Raw genomic sequence first — 24,952 nt, forward strand, 5'->3', positions numbered from 1 at the left:
CACGTATCCATGTGGATTTCTTTAGGCGGCTCATGTTGCACTGGCACGCGGATCGCCTCCAATCCCCAGACGTACGATGCCGGTGAACCCTGTGGCTCGGGAGGTCTGGCGTCGAATGGCACTGCGGTCTGGTCCGGAACGGGGACATTTCTCCCGGTGAGTCCCTAGGGCCTCCAACCTTGTAGGCGACGTATGCCTAGGTGAACCCTGTGGCTCGGGAGGTTCAAGCGCGAATGGCAGGTGCGGTCGCAGTGCAGGAACGGTATTTCTCCCTGGTGAGTCCCTAGGGCAGGTCCGACGGAGAGTGCGATGTTTCATGATTTCCTGAACCACGCGAACCGCAATGCGCTCGAAAGCGTTCACCAGGCTCTCAGAATGACGGTGTAGAGAATGAGCGACCATGTAATTAACTTCCTGGCGCAGAGCTCTGGTGTTCCTCTGAAGGGACAGATAGATCTACTTCAACGAGAACGCCTTTGGGTGAGAACCCTCTCCACCTAATGCCATGTTGACGGGTCCTCTCGAAAGAGCCGATGAGATCGGATTCGAAGATGGCTTTAATCTCATCATATTTCTTCTTGTGCTCCTCAGGCAGATCTTCGTACGTGATTGGTTTGTCCGCCATCCCAGCTGCAAATGTTGATGCAGTTGCTGCAGAATGTCCCACCGGGCGTGCCAGAATTTGTTGCCTGCCAAAACCCACTGGCGAGCAGCGACGAGCAACACGAAGAGCCGGGAGGCTCCCAGAACTGCTGGCGGGTCCTGGTCCCTCGGGCGACGGCCCGCAAACTCCGGCACACGTCCTGGCTGTTGCGAGGGCGTGCCACCTGACCTATACCTGGTCAGGAAGGTAATGGATTGCTTCGATTAGTTTCCTGCATGGCAGACACGTAAACATTAAATCCGAGCCTAGATCGGCTCTCAGGTTACCCTGTGAATCGGCTCAAAGAGCCGATTGACCCATGGTTTGTATTGGATCTACGACCACATGGGGATCCTGCTTTATCAAAACCAAGTTAAATCAATCTACGACAGTCTAGGGCTTTCACCGCATAATCGGAACATCCTACGCGTAGTTGAGCCTGGCAGATACGAAAGATAATAGAAAACTAGTCCTAGAAGAGGCCTAAAAACCAACACAAAGTCGATTCCCGGAACAATCCCTCTAGGATCGGCAAACCATACCTTACGCACTACTTGGATCGTTCAACCCGTTTGCAAGGCCTAACCATGCGGATATCAAACTAATCCTTGGAGAACAAGGAACAACCATAACAGATCAGATCTACTAAATAAAGACCAAGCAAGACGCTGTCCTTACACCCAAGATAGGTGCAAAGGCAGCTAGATATTTAGGGGCAGCATAACTAAGCAGCCATATCAGGAAAGCATCGATGTTAGCCCCAAAACATCTATGATAACGGTATTACTCGCCATCAACAAGGCTTCAGTACGAGCAACACAAAACAACGAATAAACCGATACTGCCTAGATCGCAAGATGCGATCTAGGCAACATGACGCTTACCCGGAAGAAACCCTCGAAACAAGGGGTGGCGATGCGCCTAGATTGTGTTTGTTGTGAACGTGATCGTCCTCCTTTCTCAATAACCCTAGGTACATATTTATAGTCCGTAGACTTTCTATCTTTGGAATAAACCTAATTGTGTACGAACCAAACTCTATCTCTTAATTCTAAACTAAAACGTGATCTACCATAATGTACAAATATACGGGCAATCTAGCCCAAACTTTCGCACGAGGCCGATTCAGAAACACTTTATGTGCATATCCTCTAAGTCCATCTCAATCACGGCCCATCTCCTCCTTTGGCTAAAATCCGGCGATAACACGAGATCAGTCCGTTCACTACGTCCACTACTCCTATGACTCGGCCATGATCAGCCGATCATCTAGCTACTGCATGCCACGAACAGGCTCATGGACACATGCGTATTCAGAAAAGGAAAAGGGAAATAAACCAACACGTGCACAGGATTATTAGCTAACACCGACCGCTGCTGGATGCGGCGATGAACGAGGTTAGGAGTCTACACGCGAGAATTAGGACGGAGGCTACATGAAGATGAAGTTCAATCATGGGAGCTGCTTTTAGCCTGTCTTCGATTTGCTCTGTAATCCTATGATGTGTTATGCCTAAACCGTGGTTGGAGACTTTGTATCAGTACTTGTTGGGTGTGTTGTATCAGATTCTTAGGGTTGCCGTATGGCTTTATATTTAAAGTCGGGCCTATGGCCTTATGTTTAAAAATGTTGTCAATCAATATCGAGTAATATTCAATAATGATAAATCAGGAAGTGAAGAGAACAGTGATGGTGGTCTGCTTTTCAGCTGGGCAATGCACCAAGTTAGTAATCATCTTTTTTTCGATAAAGGAGCATTGCCCCAGCCTCTGCATCAATAGATGCACACGGCTTGCTTTATTAAAGAAAATATCAAGTCACCAACAATTCATCATCCCTTATTACAATCATGGAAAAGCTACGGTCGATACATGAATCAACCAGCTGAAAATATGGCACTCAGAAAAGCTAAATATTTGCTATTCTATTAAGATGCCGCCACCCAGTAGCTTGAAAAAAGAAGTCCTGAGCAACCGCTAGCATCCGGTTGCATCCAATAACCATAGCCTCCCGCTGCTTCACCGGGAGAAGGAAAACCCATTGTTGAATTGAATGAGCAGCTCGCCGGATAACCTGCAAAAAATTAGTTTCAATTTGCTTGTTAAAGATAATATCATTTCTAGTTTTCCAAACAGCCCAACAAATGGCTGACACTCCAATTCTTATTTTTTGTTTGTCATCTTTCTTGACACCATTCAGCCATCTACCAAACATATTAGTAATATTAGCTGGTGGTGGAATGTTATATGTAAAGTATATCATTCGCCATATTATCTTCACAAAAGGACAATGAATAAACAAATGATTAACAGTTTCCGTGGAATCATAAAAATAACATTTTTGACATCTTTTCCACTTACGTTTAGCTAGATTATCCTTAGTTAAAAGCACCTTATTACTCATGAACCACATAAAAATTTTAATTTTCAAAGGAACCTTTAACTTCCATAAATATTTACGAAGATAATAGCATGCCCATTCATCAAATCAAGGTACATAGACTTAACTGAGAACATACCCGACTCCGTAAGCTTCCAAATAAACTTATCAGGTTCAGATGTTAGATTAATAGTAATAAGTCGTTGGCATAGATGTAACCATTGTAACCATTTATTATCATTAAATCCTCTTGTAAAAGATATGTTGATAGGTACAGTTGCAAGCACAGTCGAGACTAACACATTCTTATGTTGAACAATATTATATAAAGCAGGATATTGATGAGACAAAGGAGTATACCCCATCCATATATCCTCCCAAAACCTAACCGATGTTCCATTCCCCACCTTGAAAAAACCCCTCTTGAAGAAATCCTCTTTAATATGCATAAGACCCTTCCAGAAGGGTGAATCAGTCGGTTTAACCTCTACTTGTGCCAACGTCTTATTTTTAAGGTATTTATTACATAAAAGCTGCTGCTACATACCCTCCTCTGAGAGAAGTTTAAACAGCCATTTGATCAGCAAACATTTGTTTTTCAATTCCAATACCTCAATTCCCAACCCACCTTGATCTTTCGGTCTACACAAAATATTTCACTTAGATAATCTGTATTTCCTCTTTTGCTCATCTGATTGCTAGAAAAAATTTGATCTATAATAATCTAACCTCTTTGTCACCCCAACTGGTATTTCCAAGAAAGATAACATAAACATAGGAAGACTAGTAAGGACCGAATTAATAAGTACCAACCTATCACCATACGACAACATTTTACTACGCCAATAACCTAATTTGGAAGCAAACCGGTTTTCAATAGGGTTCCACTCCGCATTCCTCAGTGTTCTATGATGTACCGGAATCCCTAAGTATTTTAAAGGTAAGGTTCCAGATTCACACCCAAAAATATTTCTATATTGGTCTTCCATATCCTTTGCCTTACCAAAACAAAAAAATTCACTCTTATGAAAATTTATCTTTAACAAAAAAGTTAGTAATCATCTCACCACTCTTCAAGTTATGTTGCCAAATATAACGGAAGGTGGGTCCCTGTCAAACATTCTTGAGCAATGCACGGTGAGTATTTGCATTTGCTTGCTTTTGTAGCTCAGTAACCAAAAATTCAATTATCTTGTAATTTATTATCACTTGATCTTCTCGCAGTATTGTGCAATGGGTCTTCGCTTGGTTGGATTGGACTTCCGTGGTATGCTTCCTCCAATCCTTGAAAACTAATTGGTGTGTTTATTGTTTTGGAATTTATTGTCTTTGCTGGAAATGTGTTGCATTTGCTGACGTTGTCTGTGCTTCTTGCAGTGTGGTTCTAAAATTGTTCTCAAAGATTATGGGTACCGCAGTTGAGAACTTTCAGGTAAGCATTTATATACTAAGAGCATCTCCAGTCGCGTCCCCCAAACCGTCCCCCAAACCGCGCCGGATCGTTTGGGGGACGTGTTTCGTTCGTGCCGCGTTTGGGGGACGTCGCTCCCCAGCCGCGTCCCCCAAACGCCGCCCCCAAACATTTAAAATAATTTTTACGGCATTTTTATTTCAATTTCCACAAACTAATACATAATTGGGAACGTGGTTTACACGAAGACATAGTTTGGAACATGGTTTTCCACAAACTAATACATAGTTTGAACCATGGTGGACACAAATATAAAATATTGCAAAGAAACTAAACCTAACTAGGCCGTGCATCGAAGGTTTCGTGTGTTCGCTGCTAAGAAAGAACACTCGAGCGCACACCGAGTCACCTAAGCTGGAAAATCCAGCGGGAGGATGGTGCCCTTGTTGGTTCTACCGATGAGGCGAACAGGCAGAAACCTCCGTGCACGTATTCGCTGCGAAGAAACAACACTCATTCGGTCGTCCTCCTCGTCGGTGCTTGTCGTCGTGGGAGTCCCTGTCGACGTGGTAGTCCCGGAGGCAGCGCCTCTCGTCGAAGACCTTGACGCTCATGTCCCTGTTGCCGAAGTAGGAGAACACGAGGATGAAGCCGGCTTCGAGGCTGTGGTGGCGCGCGAACTTCTCCCGGCCGATGTTGAGGTACATCTTGCCGCGCGCGTCGTAGATCGCCTTGACGATCCACCGGCGGTAGCCGCACGAATGCTCCCGCGGATGCATCGTGCGCGGGCGTACGCCGCCGACGTACTCGGCGAAGGAGTCCGGCAGCCTGCGGATGCCGCGCGGGTCGCCCTTGAGGACGTGGACGAACTCGAACAGGACGTCCGGCTCCATGTCCATCTCCGACGATGAAGACGACGGCGTGGGAGGCGACGGCGAGCGTTCAGCTATGCCGCGGCCACGACCACGACCACGGCCGCGGCCGCGAGGTCGGCCTCCGCCTCTACCAGACATAGCGTCGAGTCTTGTTGAGAGATGGTGGCGGCTAGGGTTTGGGAGAGATGCGCTAGGGTTTGTGTGTGAGAGGGACGATGAGAGGCGCCCCTTTTATAGGCCGGAGGGAGGCGGAGGAGCGGTGGCGCTCATTAACGCCGGCACGCGAGCTAGGCGCGACGGGACGCGTCGCTGCGCCCTCTGCGGGAAGCTGCACCGTCGGCTGCGCGCCAATAACTTCCGTCGCGAGGTAGGCGACGGTTAGGTTTAAATTAATTGTGCCGGCGACGGGTCGGCCCCGCCACTCCCCGCCTCGCTTTTCGTTGTGTCCGGCGTCCCCGGAGCGTCCCCTGTGGGACGGGGACGGGCTCGGGGCGCCGGACACCGTATAGGGGCGCGACGGACAAAAAAGGGCTTTAGGGGACGCGGCTGGAACGCATTTTCTGTCCGGCGCGCCCCAAATCCCTTTGGGGGACGGTTTGGGGAACGCGACTGGAGATGCTCTAAGTGTTTTAACTGTTGTGGCTATCCTATTTCTTTCTTCTCTATTTAACCATAACATGAATTCATATTAGAAGGTCTTTGGTACTTTACTGGGTGGTTTGTTCTTTCGAATTATACTCTGCAATTCTCCATACTCATTCTCGTTGCTAGGTTGTCCATTTGATGCTAGGTTGTCCTGGACTGATATCATTGAATTTTTGACACAAAGGACCACTTGCCCCAACGAATTGACAAAAAGGATTACCTGCGAACGGAATTGCCAAAAAAAGACCACCTTCGATGTGGCGACACGGCCCCCAGGCGACACGTGCAGGGTGCTGCCGCAGCAAGTGGCGGCAGGTCTTGCCGCAGCAGTACATGGCGGCACGTTTACTCGCCAGTTTCGCTGCGGGACGCCGTCTAGCCTTGGTGGGCCATGCCGCTCGCGTCGGTGGCGGCAGGACGACTTGGCAGGATGCCGCCGCAGCATCTGGCGGTAGGCTCCACCGTGCCGACAACCGATCAGAACTGGCGCTGCGAGCTTCTAGCCAGCTAACAGGCGATTAGGTTCGATCGAGTGTGTGCGTCTCGCCTGTCCTACACGCATGCATTGGTGTAAATGTGGTGGCGTGGGGCCGCGTACGCGCTCGCGTCCATGCATGAGAAAGGTGTTGGGCATCTCCAATGGGACTTAAACAGACCTTGAGCTACTGTTTGTGCCCGCTCGGACCGAAAATACGTCTGGTACCATCTTCAGCGGGGTGATGCATCATGATCGGGTCGTCTGCAGCGACGCAAATCTGGCGCATATTTGCGCCTGGAATGCGTCACGGCGGACACTGCGCGGACGCACCAAATGACCGCTCGCTTCTCCACCAGGCCCGCTCTGCAGCAAGCCTGTATCGAGGACATCACTTCTGCGGCCATCGCTTCCGTGGTCAGCGCTTTCGCGTCTGCGCCGCAGCCTTCGCCATCAATGCCGCGGTTGCCTCTTCTTCGCGCGCACTGGCAGGCGGCGGCTGGGCTTCTGCGCCGCCTTCAATGGCATCGTTTTCCGCACGCAGCCAGCCTTAAAAGTACACCGGCGTCGTTCCTCCATCACTCCTACCACCACCGCCGCAACACCATGGGGAAGAAGAAGAATGACTTTGAGGCGTCCAAGAGCGGCACCAAGAAGGGGGAGCGGCCGCATAGGGTGCCGCTGCCCGTTAACATGGGGAGGTTGATGCACGCGGACTGGACACCGTGCGATGCCCGGTGGACGTGCACATGCCTGGCGGCTGGCGAAGGAGGCAGTACCTGCCGCCGGACCTCCGCGCCGATCCTGCCTACGACATCGACTCAGACAGCTGGCGCAGCTATCTCGAGTCCGAGAGGGATCCGAGGAGGAGGGCAGGCTTCATGGGCGACATGGACTTCCCCTTCGACCGCCTCGTCGTCGAAGACGGCAGGCGCCCACGCCTGCGTAGGACGACCACGATGACGACTACAACGAGGCGCTGGCGTACCACAACGAGGATCCCACAGACGACAGCGACGACTGCATCGCGTGCATCTTCTAGGAATGGCAGTTGGCCATGGCGGAGGGCCGGAAGTTTGAGTACCCGAAGAACATGACGGACGTCGAGATCGCGACGCTCGGCGTCCTCGTCTCGGAGGTGGACCGATGAGGACGATGCCCCCCGGCGGCGACGCGCTGTTTTGGCTGGACACACCAGAGGGCGTCGGGGACTCTGGCCAGGGCGACCACTGCGCCTTTTCTCAGGCGGAGTGCGGGTCCGGAGAGCTCGCCGGCCTGCGCAGGCGTGCCAGCCGTGCCGCCTCCTTCTGCCGCTGCTCCGCCGCAACGGCCTGCAGCCCCGTCTCGAGCCGGAGCGCGGCTAGGCGCACCTCCTCCCGGAGCACGGCCTGGCAAGGAACACCCACGCGTCGGCGTCCTCCTTGGCCTTCCTAGCCGCCTCCTCCAACTCCAAAACTTACAATAATGGGGACTGGATAGGGAAAGTCCCCCTCCTCAGTCCACATTTAATAAGACTCGAGCACCGACAGGTGGCGATGCCCTTAAACGTGAGGGCATCTTCAACCGGGCGACGTAAACGGACGTTGAGCGACTATGGCGGTGGCCAAGGACGACAACGATGACTACGTCGCCTGTATTTTCCATGAATGTAAGGCGGCTATGGCGGAGGGCCAGAAGTTCAAGTACCCGACGATGATCACAGACAACGGGTTCGAGAGGCTCGACGTCCTCGTCTCGGTGGTGGACTGACCGGTGCAGCCGCCGCTGCCCCGGTATGCTACCGGCATCATTCCGCTGGGCGTCACGGAGGAAGAAGCCTTACGACGGGCGCTCGAGGACTCAACCCCGCAACCACAACCGTCGCCTCCACCTCCGTCGTACAATCCGTGGGCGGCTCCACCTCTACCATCGGCGTGGGCTGCTCCACCTCCACCACCGGCGTGGGGTGCTCCACCTCCACCACCGGCGTGGGCTGCTCAATCTCTACCACCGGCGTGGGCTTCTCCACATCCAACACCGCCGGCGGCACCGGCGTGGGCTTCTCCACCTCCAACACCGCCGGCGGCACTGATACGTCTCCAACGTATCGATAATTTCTTGTGTTCCATGCCACATTATTGATGTTATCTACATGTTATATGCACACTTTATGTCATATTCGTGCATTTTACGGAACTAACCTATTAACAAGATGCCGAAGTGCCGGTTCTCGTTTTCTGCTGTTTTTGGTTTCGAAATCCTAGTAACGAAATATTCTCGGAATCGGACGAAATCAACGCCCGGGTTCCTATTTTACCCGGAAGCATCCGGAACACACGAGAACCGCCGGAGAAGGGGGCGGGGGCCACCACACCACACCCCGGCGCGGCCAAGGGGGGCGCCCCCTAGGGTGTGGGCCCCCCGGAAGCCCTCCTGCGCCGCCTCCGCCTATATAAAGCCTCGACCTAAAAACCTCGGGGCGTTCGACGAAAACCACGAAACCTTCCAGAGCCGCCGCCATCGCGAAGCCAAGATCTGGGGGACAGGAGTCTCTGTTCCGGCACCCTGCCGGAGCGGGGAAGTGCCCCCGGAAGGCTTCTCCTTCGACACCGCTGCCATCTCCACCGCCATCTTCATCACCGCTGCTGCTCCCATGAGGAGGGAGTAGTTCTCCATCGAGGCTCGGGGCTGTACCGGTAGCTATGTGGTTCATCTCTCTCCTATGTGCTTCAATACAATAATCTCATGAGCTGCCTTACATGATTGAGATTCATATGATGATGCTTGTAATCTAGATGTCATTATGCTAGTCAAGTGAGTTTTACTTATGTGATCTCCGGAGACTCCTTGTCCCACGTGTGTAAAGGTGACGAGTGTGTGCACCGTGTGGGTCTCTTAGGCCATATTTCACAGAATACTTACTCAATGTTGAATGGCATAGTGAGGTGCTTATTTATATCTCTTTATGATTGCAACATGTTTTGTATCACAATTTATCTATGTGCTACTCTAGTGATTTGTTATTAAAGTAGTTTATTCCTCCCGCACGTGTGCAAAGGTGACGAGTGTGTGCACCGTGTTAGTACTTGGTTTATGCTATGATCATGATCTCTTGTAGATTGCGAAGTTAACTATTGCTATGATAATATTGATGTGATCTATTCCTCCTACATATGCATGAAGGTGACAGTGTGCATGCTATGCTAGTACTTGGTTTAGTCTGTTGATCTATCTTACACTAAAGGTTACTAAAATATGAGCATTATTGTGGAGCTTGTTAACTCCGGCATTGAGGGTTCGTGTAATCCTACGCAATGTGTTCATCATCCAACAAAAGTGTAGAGTATGCATTTATCTATTCTGTTATGTGATCAATGTTGAGAGTGTCCACTAGTGAAAGTGTAATCCCTAGGCCTTGTTCCTAAATATCGCTATCGCTGCTTGTTTACTCGTTTCTATTGCGTTACTACTGCTGCGTTACTACTGCTTGTTTACTCGTCCGGGGCAAAGCACTTCGGTGCCGTTGCTACTACTTATTCATACCACCTCGTATTTCACTATCTCTTCGCCGAACTAGTGCACCTATTAGGTGTGTTGGGGACACAAGAGACTTCTTGCTTTGTGGTTGCAGGGTTGCATGAGAGGGATATCTTTGACCTCTTCCTCCCTGAGTTCGATAAACCTTGGGTGATCCACTTAAGGGAAACTTGCTGCTGTTCTACAAACCTCTGCTCTTGGAGGCCCAACACTGTCTACAAGAATAGAAGCTCCCGTAGACATCAAGCACTTTTCTGGCGCCGTTGCCGGGGAGGAAAGATAAAAGGCACTCATACTACGGTCCCAGGTGAAGTACTTTTCGGGCGCCATTGTGTTTGTGCTCGAAGCTATTTCCTTTAGATCCTGCAATTGCATCTTTTTGTTTCTTGTTTACACTAGTTTGGCATAATGGACAACAGTGAGCTTCTTATTCTATTTCCTGATTTAAAACATGGATTGTTTGATGCGAAAATTAAAAAACCTATGAAATCTTATTTGCATGCTTGGTAGTAATATTAGTATGAACGCTTTGAACACCATTGTTGATAATGATATAGAAAGTTCTAAGCTTGGGGAAGCTGGTTTGCATGATATTTTTAGTCCCCCAAGCATTGAGGAGAAAATTTTCTTTGATGATACTTTGCCTCCTATTTCTGATGATGATAATAATAGTGGTCTTTTGGTACAACCTACTATGGAGAGTAAATTTTGTTGTGATTATACTATGCCTCCTACACTTGATGAGAATAATAATGATAGCTACTTTGTTGAATTTGCTCCCACTACAACTAATAAAATTGATTATGCTTATGTGGAGAGTAATAATTTTATGCATGAGACTCATGATAAGAATGCTTTATGTGATAGTTATATTGTTGAGTTTGCTCATGATGCTACTGAAAGTTATTATGAGAGAGGAAAATATGGTTGTAGAAATTTTCATGTTACTAAAACACCTCTCTATGTGCTGAAATTTTTGAAGCTACACTTGTTTTATCTTCCTATGCTTGTTACTTTGCTCTTCATGAACTTGTTTATTTACAATATTCCTATGCATAGGAAGCATGTTAGACTTAAATGTGTTTTGAATTTGCCTCTTGATGCTCTCTTTTGCTTCAAATACTATTTCTTGCGACTGCATCATTAAAACTGCTGAGCCCATCTTAATGGCTAAAAAGAAAGAACTTCTTGGGAGATAACCCATGTGTTATTTTGCTACAGTACTTTGTTTTATATTTGTGTCTTGGAAGTTGTTTACTACTGTAGCAACCTCTCCTTATCTTAGTTTTGTGTTTTGTTGTGCCAAGTAAAGTCTTTGATAGTAAAGTAAGTACTAGATTTGGATTACTGCGCAGAAACAGATTTCTTTGCTGTCACTAATCTGGGTCTAATTCTCTGTAGGTAACTCAGAAAATTATGCCAATTTACGTGAGTGATCCTCAGATATGTACGCAACTTTCATTCAATTTTAGCATTTTCATTTGAGCAAGTCTGGTGGCCTAATAAAATCCATCTTTACGGACTGTTCTGTTTTGACAGATTCTGCCTTTTATTTCGCATTGCCTCTTTTGCTATGTTGGATGAATTTCTTTGATCCATTAATGTCCAGTAGCTTTATGCAATGTCCAGAAGTGTTAAGAATGAGTATGTCACCTCTGAACATGTTAATTTTTATTGTCCACTAACCCTCTAATGAGTTGTTTCGAGTTTGGTGTGGAGGAAGTTTTCAAGGGTCAAGAGAGGAGGATGATATACTACGATCAAGAAGAGTGAAAAGTCTAAGCTTGGGGATGCCCCGGTGGTTCATCCCTGCATATATCAAGAAGACTCAAGCGTCTAAGCTTGGGGATGCCCAAGGCATCCCCTTCTTCATCGATAAATTATCGGGTTCCTTCTCTTGAAACTATATTTTTATTCGGTCACATCTTATGTGCTTTACTTGGAGCGTCTCGTGTGCTTTTGTTTTTGTTTTTGTTTGAATAAATTGGATTACATCATGCTTGTGTGGGAGAGAGACACGCTCCGCTGGTTCATATGAACACATGTGTTCTTAGCTCATAATATTCATGGCGAAGTTTCCTCTTCGTTAAATTGTTATATGGTTGGAATTGGAAAATGATACATGTAGTAATTGCTATAATGTCTTGGGTAATGTGATACTTGGCAATTGTTGTGCTCATGTTTAAGCTCTTGCATCATATACTTTGCACCTATTAGTGAAGAAATACATAGAGCATGCTAAAATTTGGTTTGCATATTTGGTTTCTCTAAGGTCTAGATAATTTCTAGTATTGAGTTTGAACAACAAGGAAGACGGTGTAGAGTCTTATAATGTTTTCAATATGTCTTTTATGTGAGTTTTGCTGCACCGGTTCATCCTTGTGTTTGTTTCAAATAAGCCTTGCTAGCCTAAACCTTGTATCGAGAGGGAATACTTCTCATGCATCCAAAATACTTGAGCCAACCACTATGCCATTTGTGTCCACCATACCTACCTATACTACATGGTATTTCCTGCCATTCCAAAGTAAATTGCTTGAGTGCTACCTTTAAACAATTCAAAATTTATCATCTCTGATTTGTGTCAATGTTTTATAGCTCATGAGGAAGTATGTGGTGTTTATCTTTCAATCTTGTTGGGCAACTTTCACCAATGGACTAGTGGCTTCATCCGCTTATCCAATAATTTTGCAAAAAAAAGCTGGCAATGGGATTCCCAGTCCCAAATTAATTAACAAAAATAGACACTCCTCCATGGTATGTGATTGTTGGACGGCACTCGAAGGATTCGGTTAGCCATGGCTTGTGTAAGCAAAGGTTGGGAGGAGTGTCATCATAATAAAACTAAAATAAAAAGGCACTCCTTCATGGTATGAGATTGTTAGCGGGCACCCGAGGATTCGGTTAGCCATGGTTTGTGAAAGAAAGGTTGGAAGGAGTGCCACCCAAAAATAAAATAAAATGGGAGCCGCTCTTTGAAGGTTTGTCTGGCAAGGGGGTTAGAGTACCCGCTACCATTCGTTGACAACAACATACACCTCTCAAAACTTTATTTTTATGCTCTCTATATGTTTTCAAAATCAAAGCTCTAGCACAAATATAGCAATCGATGCTTTCCTCTTTGAAGGACCATTCTTTTACTTTTATGTTGAGTCAGTTCACCTATCTCTCTCCACCTCAAGAAGCAAACACTTGTGTGAACTGTGCATTGATTCCTACATACTTGCTTATTGCACTTATTATATTACTCTATGTTGACAATATCCATGAGATATACATGTTACAAGTTGAAAGCAACCGCTGAAACTTAATCTTCTTTTGTGTTGCTTCAATACCTTTACTTTGAATTATTACTTTATGAGTTAACTCTTATGCAAGACTTATTGATGCTTGTCTTGAAGTGCTATTCATGAAAAGTCTTTGCTTTATGATTCGAGTTGTTTACCCATGTCATATACATTGTTTTGATCGCTGCATTCACTACATATGCTTTACAAATAGTATGATCAAGTTTATGATGGCATGTCACTCCGGAAATTATCTTTGTTATCGTTTTACCTGCTCGGGACGAGCAGAACTAAGCTTGGGGATGCTGATACGTCTCCAACGTATCGATAATTTCTTGTGTTCCATGCCACATTATTGATGTTATCTACATGTTATATGCACACTTTATGTCATATTCGTGCATTTTCCGGAACTAACCTATTAACAAGATGCCGAAGTGCCGGTTCTCGTTTTCTGCTGTTTTTGGTTTCAGAAATCCTAGTAACGAAATATTCTCGGAATCGGACGAAATCAACGCCCGGGTTCCTATTTTACCCGGAAGCATCCGGAACACACGAGAACCGCCGAGAGAAGGGGGCAGGGGCCACCACACCACACCCCGGCGCGGCCAAGGGGGGGGCGCCCCTAGGGTGTGGGCCCCCCAGAAGCCCTCCTGCGCCGCCTCTCCGCCTATATAAAGCCTCTGACCTAAAAACCTCGGGGCGTTCGACGAAAACCACAGAAACCTTCCAGAGCCGCCGCCATCGCGAAGCCAAGATCCGGGGACAGGAGTCTCTGTTCCGGCACCCTGCCGGAGCGGGAAGTGCCCGCGAAGGCTTCTCCATCGACACCGCTGCCATCTCCACCGCCATCTTCATCACCGCTGCTGCTCCCATGAGGAGGGAGTAGTTCTCCATCGAGGCTCGGGGCTGTACCGGTAGCTATGTGGTTCATCTCTCTCCTATGTGCTTCAATACAATAATCTCATGAGCTGCCTTACATGATTGAGATTCATATGATGATGCTTGTAATCTAGATGTCATTATGCTAGTCAAGTGAGTTTTACTTATGTGATCTCCGGAGACTCCTTGTCCCACGTGTGTAAAGGTGACAGTGTGTGCACCGTGTGGGTCTCTTAGGCCATATTTCACAGAATACTTACTCAATGTTGAATGGCATAGTGAGGTGCTTATTTATATCTCTTTATGATTGCAACATGTTTTGTATCACAATTTATCTATGTGCTACTCTAGTGATTTGTTATTAAAGTAGTTTATTCCTCCCGCACGTGTGCAAAGGTGACAAGTGTGTGCACCGTGTTAGTACTTGGTTTATGCTATGATCATGATCTCTTGTAGATTGCGAAGTTAACTATTGCTATGATAATATTGATGTGATCTATTCCTCCTACATATGCATGAAGGTGACAGTGTGCATGCTATGCTAGTACTTGGTTTAGTCTGTTGATCTATCTTACACTAAAGGTTACTAAAATATGAGCATTATTGTGGAGCTTGTTAACTCCGGCATTGAGGGTTCATGTAATCCTACGTAATGTGTTCATCATCCAACAAAAGTGTAGAGTATGCATTTATCTATTCTGTTATGTGATCAATGTTGAGAGTGTCCACTAGTGAAAGTGTAATCCCTAGGCCTTGTTCCTAAATATCGCTATCGCTGCTTGTTTACTGTTTCTATGCGTTACTACTGCTGCGTTACTACCGCTTGTTTATTGTCCCGGGCAAAGCACTTCCGGTGCCGTTGCTACTACTTATTCATACCACCTATATTTCACTATCTCTTCGCCGAACTAGTGCACCTATTAGGTGTGTTGGGGACACAAGAGACTTCTTGCTTTGTGGTTGCGGGGTTGCATGAGAGGGATATCTTTGACCTCTTCCTCCCTGAGTTCGATAAACCTTGGGTAATCCACTTAAGGGAAACTTGCTGCTGTTCTACAAACCTCTGCTCTTGGAGGCCCAACACTGTCTACAAGAATAGAAGCTCCCGTAGACATCAGGCACCGGCGTATGTTCCATCGGTTCCCAACTGGCCGTTCCCCGGTACCGGATTTCGTCGTGATCGACGACGACGACGAGTAGGCACATTCGTTAGTTTTTATAATTTATTTGTATTTCTTTACTATGTCAAAAAAAATTATGTTCAAAAAAATACAAAATCAAGAAAAAAAATGCATCGTGCTGCTAGAGCCACCCCTAGCGCAAATAAACGAGTGATCGATTTCGACCATTTAGACCGACGAACGGACGTACACGAATATTTTGGGCGATCTAGATTTCCATCGTCGCACGGATCATGATTTTAAATCGAAATGCACCCCTGCATGCATTTGGTACGCGCGGGCGTCCATGCATGGGAATGGCGTGGGACCGGGCCCAACCCTCTGTTCAAGAGATGAGTACGCATGGCGTAGCTAATCGCCCCTTAGCTAGCTAGAAGCTCGCAGCGCCAGTTCTGAGCAGTTGTTGGCACGGTGAAACCTGCCGCCAGATGGTGCGGCGGCACCCTACCATGTCGTCCTGCCGCCACTGATGGGAGCGGCATGGCCCACGCGCCGGCAAGTCTTGCCGCCACTTGCTCCGGCGGCACCATCCACGTGTCGTCTGGGGACCGTGCCGCCACATCGCATGTGGTCTTTTTTGGTTATTTTGTTCACAGGTGGTCTTTTTTGGCAATTCGTTGGGGCAAGTGGTCCTTTATGTCAAAAATTCGACATCATTGGGTTCCGATGCCATCTATTGGCTTTGTCACAAATGGAGTTGTGGATGATACTTCTGATGATGTGACACCGCCTTTCTGTTTTAATGGAGCATCCACCTCTCGCAGTGTTTGTTAATGGTAGTTTTACTTGTTAACTTCTATGCATCATGTGTTTACTTGAACGGTGCTAGCAAGCATACGAGTTGACATGTTCTTGTTTCGAACTCTTGGATGCAGGTGTTTTGGCAGCAATGAATGAGCTAAAACCATGTGCACCATATTGAGCTTGAAGCATGTCCTTTCTCAGGAGGTGGTGAAAGGAACTGAAAATCTGCAAATGTTTGCTCATGCCCGTAGGATCCTGTACCAGCGGCTGTGATCCGGTCACAGTCATTTTGCAAGAAAGCGTCCGCAGCCACAAGTTTACATTTGTAGTAAGGCCCTTTACAAATGTTCGTCTCAAAAAATCAGACCCGCTGGTACAGTTGGTGCCTCCCGTTCCTGGACATTCGGTCCTTGATGTGCCATTTTTTTACTCTACGTTCCTGTGCCACTTACTTTGTTCGTTGTGGAAATTCTGGATATATAGGATGACCTGATTTTCTTTATGTTTCAAAGAATTGACCAAAACGAGTTCTTGTGTACGTGATACAGAATTGTTTCGGATACAGTGTATAAACATTATAGCTATAGCTAGCACTAATGTTGCAAACACCGACACATATTTCTTATCGACGGAGAACTGAATACTCGAGCTATATACAACACCTGCGCGGCAATCCAGATAATTAGAAAGTGCATTAATCTTCAACCCATGGGCGTCATCTTATGATACAATGGAGCCTGGACTGCATCATGACCATCAGGTGGCCAGTACAAAGTTTGCATTCAGATTAGTTCTACAAATACCAGCTAATCCATAAATTAGATAATATATACATATTGCGAACATGACATTCCGCGGCGGCATCTGCTTCTGAATGAATCTACAGAGCGCATTGTTGTGCTTCAAATTTCTGCAGATAAAATGCACAGGTTTAATGAGATGACAATGAGGTATTATAGGTAGGCAAGTATCTTTAAAGTCCGAAAGAAGGATAACAAGAAAGTAGTCTGCATATCTATTCCTCTCTGATTTGTGCACACATTAAGTTAGACATTCTACAACAAGTAGCCACGGTCCCATTTCTCTAGTACGTGTGCCTACCCTATTGTATACAAGTTGAGGCTTAAAAGCATGGGCAAGATTTGTTTGTAATTGACGAAGAGAACAGTCGTCATGGTTGGTTTTCTTCCCTTAAGCTCATGCCTAAAGCAAGTTAAATCAATTCATCACAGAAATGTCACACAATCATTTGTTTCCATAGAACATATTAAACCTGTGCGCTGATATCGTAGAGCTTGCGACAACAATGGATTCAACATCATCACAATCATTTGTTTCCATAGAACATGCTGAAATCTCACTCTCCACGAGATCCATGCGAGCTGCCATCTATAATTGCATACAAAAAGTTAACTTTAGAACATATTAAAAGAGTAACAAAAAATTGTTTTCAGGGAATGGTCAATCCATTTCAGCATTTCTGAATGAATTCTGCGTGCAGGGCATTTGATCGATTGTTTGGTGTCCAAAGAAGAACGGGAAGTATCCAATCAGATGTCAGCATGTATTACTCTTATATCTTTATGGTTACATATCATGTAATCAAAATTTCTGAAGGCCTTTAAGCACCGATTCCATCAACTAAATTCCTGGGTTGTCCGGCGGCATGGTTGGTAATGAAAATAAATTACCGTGCTACCAAAGTTTTGGTACATCTTTGCTTCCTTTCTATAGACAAGTGGGAAGTGCATCAGTGGATCAACGTGCCCAGAATTTGGCTGAGGAATATGTACATGTATTTGAGTTTGTCAACCCATGCTTCTTACAAATAGAAGCAGTTCAATTATATACCTTTGTCAAATAATCGTGATTCTTATGAATAAAAGAAGTTCAGTTCTATACTTTTTATTCACATAGGTGTTCCGCAGCACCATACGGTGGTATCATCTACTTTGATTTATGGTGAATCCCACTATTGCATAGATAATATTACTTGTGAAATATACTAGAAAGGCCAACATGTACACAAGGGAATGATAAATATGTAGGCTATAACTAAGGGACAAGGCTAAAGGCTTAATAGCTAGTCCCAAAATAGCACCCTTCAAGTTTCAGGGACAGTGATGTTGCACTTCTGTTCTATTCTATAAGCTTGGCTTGTAATGGCGGAAATTTGAACAAGCTTTAACTTCAGAGAGTCCAAGGTAAAACTGTGCATATGCAAATTTAGTAAACTTCAAAAAACTATACATGACTCACCCAAACACTATATTGATAGTAAAGAAATTTCTTTGATTGCTATTTTAGAATCCCACAAACTGCTTTTCTGTAGCAGCTTAGACCATCATGTGCAGGAACAATTGGTACGGCTCGTTCTCTCAATAAGTTGACCCTGTAGAAAATGCAAGTATGTCAAGCTTCCATGTTATCACATATAGGTAATATTTGCAACTACTCAGATACTAAAAGCTAACTCGATATGCTAAACAAATATCAGAACTGATAGCTCATCATGACGGAGGAAATTAAACTTAGTTTATATGGAACAAAGAACTTGTCATTTGCTTAGTATTTACTTACCTCGTCGTAATCTCGAGTATGAACTGAAATATATAAAAAAACACTGCATTTCAGGTTCTCCAGGCGTACATCCTACAACGTGAACGGAGAAGGTCTTGGTACTGGATGCAAACGCCCCCACCCTGCTTCGTAAGGTGGGTGAATCTAGGAAGGAGGCGGCGGCGTTGTGGACCAAGTGCGGTTGGGCGGCACGAGAACGAAGCTTTGAACGGCGTCAACCGAGAGCATGGCGGCGCACAGATCGAGGCGGAGAAATGTTGGATTCGAGCTGCGTGCAAACAAGGAGGTAGCTGGGCGGTAAGGTGCTGAACTAAGCCGGCAGGGGAGCCGTATCCATGGAGCTATCCTGCTCGATCTATGATGGGGAATGGAGAGCACGGAGATGGAGAAGAAAGGGGATCTCGTGGGTTCTGTCTACCTGCTGTTCCAGACACAAGGGGAAAGGGATGGATGACGCAAATAAGAGATGTGTAGGGGGGTTTCTACAAACTGCATGGTGGTGGAAAGGAACATGAGATCTGACCGTTTGTATCAAATCCGACGGCACCGACGGGAGTTTGCAGATTTGCAGGATGTAGTCTATTTTCAGCTGATACGTTCCCGTGAAAGGATTACAAGCAGTTTCTCAGTCCCTTGTCAGATATGCCATGCGGATGCTGCGGGGAAATGAGCCATCCCTTTTCATCTCACTTTGACAGGCATTTATTGAGGTAACTTTAGTTTCATATGATTAAGAACTACCTATAGAAGTAGCGAATGGAAAAAAATTGCACTTATGCAAGGAAATATAGCAGAATATGTCCAATGTTAGAAATAAGCACTCCAGCACTAACACGGCGTAGTGCGCTCGTACTTCTGTCGTATACGCGTAGTATACGTGTGTTTTAGTTTGAGTCTAAACCGGATGTAACCGGGTTGGCGTCGTGTTGGGTGCGGGTCTATGCCGAGTTGGGCGCCAGGTGCATACCGAGTAGGTGTCAGGTTGCTTAGTATTTATACATGTAACTAGACTTTGTAATAGAGTCCAGTCAGCTGACTATAAGATATTAAATAATATATTTTAGATGAGTTGGAGGAGAGAGAAGGGGAGAGAGAAGGAAGATGGACTACTATGCAATAGCCAGCTCTTGCACGTGCTCCTAGGCACTTTGTAAGAGTGAAATGTGGGCCATATATTGGTAAATTACTTCATTCTTATAGTCAACTATTGTACATGTTAACTATATAATAACTATAAATGACATGACATCTTGTTATAGCCAGCAGTTGGCTAAACACCACCGTGAGTTGAATCAATAGAAGAGGCACAAGGACCGACAAGGCCCTTTGGCGATCAATCTATTTCGGGTTGTGTACGGTGGGGTGCTGGTAGTGCTAGCTATCGATCGTTTAATCATAGACTAGCTGATTTGGTGTACGTGCGTGTAGACGAAAGTACTATCTACATACGTGCGCGTCTCGCCGGAAGCTCATCGTCAGCGTCGTTGGAAAGCACTCGACGATAGGGGCTGTGTTTGGTATCAGAACGGTGAGAGTACTGTCGGGTCTGGGCCAACATTCAAGGCCTCAAACTCATCATATATTAATTACAGTCGGTAATATTTCTCTTTCAACTTAGGGATATCTGAAAATATAAACTGCCCATCTCATCTCGGGACGAATATCCTTATTGTGTTGCATGCTTTGGACGATGCTATCCCAATGGAGAAGTGCTGATCAAAGACTGCCGCAACATTTTCGATGCTGTCAGCGAGCTGTTAGCCGTACCTTCAAGGTCAAGTTCCGGGATCAGCAGCATTGATCGAAGGCAGTCAGGCGGCATCGGAAGAAGGCAGTGGGGAGGCATCGAGAGAAAGCAGTCGGAAGCATCGAGAGAGGGCAGTCCATCCGGAGTGCCGGGACGGTGGCCTCTGAGAATGGACATTTAACTGACAGCCCTGGGCCAGAGGTGACCAGCGATGCCGCATTAGCTGGGGCTAACACACGCAAATCAATCCACCCACAAACACGTAGATGCTTGGAAACCTCGTTCATAGAGTCTGTTGAAGTTCTGGTTATCTTCGACGTTGCTCATCGACAGTTTGGTTCTTATGTTTGCCCGTGGTCTCGTAGTGTACAAAAGAACTCATCTCAGAGTGTTTGGTGTTGATCTGTACAATACACCATTGAAATTTTAGCTGTCCATGCATGTCTAGCGCATACTTAGGTGTTGTAGATGGAAGATTGTTTCCAACTGACGACAATAAGTTTATAATATCAAGCGAGTACCCTACATTGTTCACCGCACATTAGGTACTGAAGATCCTTTGGTCTCTGCGCCGGCTTGGCTGACTTCTTGCCCACCTGTTTGGAAAAAAAGAAATCTTGCAGGACAATTCATTCTATGTATTGGTTTGGGGGAAATATTCAATTGTTTCTTTATTGTTTGTATTTAAATAAAAGTAAAAATTCCAATCAAAATTTGTAGACAGAGGTTTGACTACAAGAACACAACACTCGTTGCGAGCACCGAGCGTAGCAATAACTCCAGACCGGCTAGTCCAAAAACAGCCACCACCCACAAAACAACAACACAAGATGAAAGAGCATATCCTAAGCTAAGAAACAAAGCCACGTCTCTACCGACGCTGGACCCTCCGAAGAACAACAATTGCAAAAGGACTCTCCCTGTCGACACACCATCTAAAGGAGATAGATGGTGGAACTCGGTTGGGCCTGAGAAGGAATCGTCTTGGACTCACAGACAATGGCGTGCATCACTAGTAGGAAACTAGCTATAGATGGGATGCTATTATCTGGCGCACCAGTTTTGCGTGCGCCGCACCAGAAAGGGTGCGCCACTGAAATAGCGTATTTCAGTGACGCACCGGATACACAGGAGTCACAGAAAGATGGTGGAGCCCACCCCCGGCAAGCCCCAATAATTAGTTTCACTATTTCTGTGGCGCATCTTTCTTGGTGGTGCGCCCCAGAAATATTCCCAATAATTGCCGTCCGTATAGCTACCCGTACGCAAGCCAAGCCCTCCGCCTCCCACCACCGTCCCACCCCGCACCCCCTCACAAATCCCCCTCACAAATATGTTGATTATATTAAGTCTATTGACATCACATATCATACATGTAATCTATGATACATTCACCACAAAACCAGACCATATGCATATACTTCTGTAGTATATCTTGAAGCAAAATAAAACACAATCATACAACAAGGATTAAACATTCACACAAACTTCACATACACTCATGATCACGTCTTTATTCTTCTCCCAGACTCCACCAGCAAAGAAACAAACACCAACGTCTGAGGAATCAGGGTCACCTTTCTCTTGGCTGAATCAGGCGTACTCGGAAGGGTTGGCAACGAGGTAGGTCTCGACTATCTTCATCAGGGCGAGGTAGCCCCCAATGAGCTCCGCCTGTTCCTCCGCGCTCAGCGCCCCCCCGCCGTCGAGCCTCTCATACTCCACCTTGAACTTGGCCACGCATGCGCCTTCCCCGGCCGGCTCGAACTTTACCTCGGTCACCTGCGACTTGAGCTGGCCTCTCACCTTGCTGCCCTCCAGCACCTCATTCCTTAGCACCAGCGTCGCGTCGTCGCGCACCAACACGCGGCTCCTGACCACGCTGCCGCCCGCACTTGGCGCCGCCGCTGCCGCTGCGCTGAGTGTCAGGGTGGTGACGCTGCCGGGGCCGCCGTCACCCTCCACGTCCACGGAGTCGAAGATGCCCGCACAGGTCTTAACCCAGGCATCACCGGAGCAGGACACCTTCCACATCCGGTCTGCGGACACCGCCAGGGCACAATCCTCGGTGATCACACAGCCAGCCACCATCTTGTCGGTTCGTCAATGGACACTAAGTCACTAATCGATGTTGGCAAGTTCTTGCAGACTGGTGATGGCTGATGAGTGTGTGTGTTTTTCAAAGAAGGGATTATGTACATTTATTTATAGGTGCAAGAGGACGGATGAAGCCAATCCTTAACATGTGAAGCCTGGTCTAACATGTGTGTGTCTGTGGTTGAACATTCCGGGTTCTAGACTTCTAGCATTTCCGGCTGAAGCTGTTCAATCTTCTCCCATGTGTGCTGACTAGCGACTTCTTTTGTTGACTATACTTCTCGTAAGCTGACTAGCGATTTTTGATGGCACCTATAGCCATCACGTACGTGCATGTAGCCGACGAGATCAGCTGACTAAGAATTATTCTAATTTTCAGTCAGGTGAGCTTTATTTGCATCCTAAAATTTTGTACTCACACTTTTTAGGTTTTAATTTTTAAATTAAGAAAATATATTAATATTGTAAATATAACAATTACACCTAGCCTCTGCACCAATAAAATGTACAAAAAAATTAAGTATGCACACGACAAAGAAAACAATAAAAGAGAGAAATAAAAAAACGAAGACCCGTGACTCACCACATCAACGACATAACGAACATCGAAGACAACGCCCAAACCGTGAAAGAGATTGTACTAAAGAGACGCCTCCAAGAAATAAATAATGTATAAGCGTTGTCATCACCCCATCGGAGGTCTTGAGTTTTCACACCGGAGAAATTCCGAGTTCACAAGACAATGCCTTCAGCAAGCCCATTGCCAAGCGCAACCAATGAAGGCAAAATCTTGAGCTTTCACCCTAAAAATCGCAACTCGGTACTCGAGAAGCACCACAAAAAAGGCAGTCCACATATGTTGTCACCCCCTCTTGCTAAAACCGCTGCTGCAAGTCACCAACACCCGACATAGAGGAGAAACATGTTCCCCATGTATTCATCGCAACCAATACGCCTCTCTGCCATTACAAACACCCTATCACACTCACCATGAATTTCTCGACCTCTGTCAAAACCATGTGAATCTATATTTAGGCATGTCCCATGGCACCGATAAGAAAACAAAGCTTTTTGTCACACCCTCATGAAGCCTCACTGGCCGAAGATAAGGGAGCGCATGACCGGATATATTTCGATATAGATATCCAGTAATGCCATGCGCCAATCAGCGGAAATATCTAAGAGGAATACTAGAACTTGCCGACGTGCAGATCGAGGAGGCCGGCATGATGCAGATCGACGACTTGGCGCTCGAAGAACAGTGGGGCCAAACCAACTTTATTCAAACCGAGCCAACAACCCCTACGCCACTAGCCGACCTCAGAGGAGAAGACAATTTATGCTGCCGCCGAACACGATGGTCTCTGGTGCTGAAAGAGCACACGGTCGAACAAACGACATGTGGGACTTTCTACGCGCCAGCCCAACGTCTAGACACCAGCTTGCATGAGTGGAAAACCACCCATTGGGCCCAAAATGGACTGAGGATGGACCCACTCTGCCACCTCCAGAGCGCGGCTGCGCCGCATCACGCTGGTGCCTCCACTGCCACAGATAGGGCCCACGATGGGCTGATACGTCTCCGACGTATCGATAATTTCTTATGTTCCATGCCACATTATTGATGATATCTACATGTTTTATGCACACTTTATGTCATATTCGTGCATTTTCTGGAACTAACCTATTAACAAGATGCCGAAGAGCCGGTTGTTGTTTTCTGCTGTTTTTGGTTTCGAAATCCTAGTAAAGAAATATTCTCGGAATTGGACGAAATCAACGCCCGGGGTCCTATTTTGCCACGAAGCTTCCAGAAGACCGAAGGAGAGTCGAAGTGGGGCCACGAGGTGGCGAAACACCAGGGCGGCGCGGCCCCGGCCCTGGCCGCGCCGACCTATGGTGTGGGCCCCTCGTGCCGCCTCTTTACCTGCCCTTCCGCCTACAAATAGCCTCCGTCGCGAAACCCCCAGTACCGAGAACCACGATACGGAAAACCTTACTGAGACGCTGCCGCTGCCAATCCCATCTCGGGGGATTCTGGAGATCTCCTCCGGCACCCTGCCGGAGAGGGGATTCATCTCCCGGAGGATTCTTCACCGCCATGGTCGCCTCCGGAGTGATGAGTGAGTAGTTCACCCCTGGACTATGGGTCCATAGCGATGAGCTGGATGGTTGTCTTCTCCTCATTGTGCTTCATTGTTGGATCTTGTGAGCTGCCTAACGTGATCAAGATCATCTATCTGTAATACTATATGTTGTGTTTGTCGGGATCCGATGGATAGAGAATACTATGTTATGTTAATTATCAAGTTATTACCTATGTGTTGTTTATGATCTTGCATGCTCTCCGTTATTAGTAGAGGCTCTGGCCAAGTTTTTGCTCTTAACTCCAAGAGGGAGTATTTATGCTCGATAGTGGGTTCATGCCTCCATTATATCTGGGACAGTGACAGAAATTTCTAAGGTTGTGGATGTGCTGTTGCCACTAG

The 24,952-nt window shown here is 46.5% G+C and overlaps 1 protein-coding gene, 1 long non-coding RNA gene and 1 pseudogene across 4 annotated transcripts; 1 reads left to right on the forward strand and 2 right to left on the reverse strand.

The window, feature by feature from the left end:
- The first annotated feature begins 2,260 nt into the window (after positions 1-2,260).
- Positions 2,261-20,547, forward strand: LOC124647531 (annotated as a pseudogene).
- LOC124649435 lies at positions 16,714-18,802 on the reverse strand. Of its 3 annotated transcripts, none has more exons than XR_006986633.1 (4): positions 18,620-18,802; positions 18,299-18,431; positions 17,313-17,428; positions 16,714-16,949 (listed from the first exon to the last, which is right to left on the reverse strand). It is a non-coding gene; the product is annotated as an uncharacterized LOC124649435 (long non-coding RNA). The 3 variants fall into 3 exon arrangements; XR_006986634.1 differs by having other exon boundaries at positions 17,141-17,428; XR_006986632.1 differs by lacking the exon at positions 16,714-16,949 and having other exon boundaries at positions 16,958-17,428.
- A 1,155-nt stretch (positions 20,548-21,702) lies between the features above and the next one.
- LOC124649565 (pathogenesis-related protein STH-21-like) lies at positions 21,703-22,529 on the reverse strand. The gene has a single exon (XM_047189173.1). The coding sequence runs from the start codon at positions 22,455-22,457 to the stop codon at positions 21,960-21,962; it is 498 nt and encodes a 165-aa protein (XP_047045129.1). The 5' UTR covers positions 22,458-22,529; the 3' UTR covers positions 21,703-21,959.
- Between the last annotated feature and the right edge of the window lie 2,423 nt (positions 22,530-24,952).

This window comes from Lolium rigidum, chromosome 4, assembly GCF_022539505.1.
Source record: "Lolium rigidum isolate FL_2022 chromosome 4, APGP_CSIRO_Lrig_0.1, whole genome shotgun sequence".
Taxonomy (NCBI): domain Eukaryota; kingdom Viridiplantae; phylum Streptophyta; class Magnoliopsida; order Poales; family Poaceae; genus Lolium; species Lolium rigidum.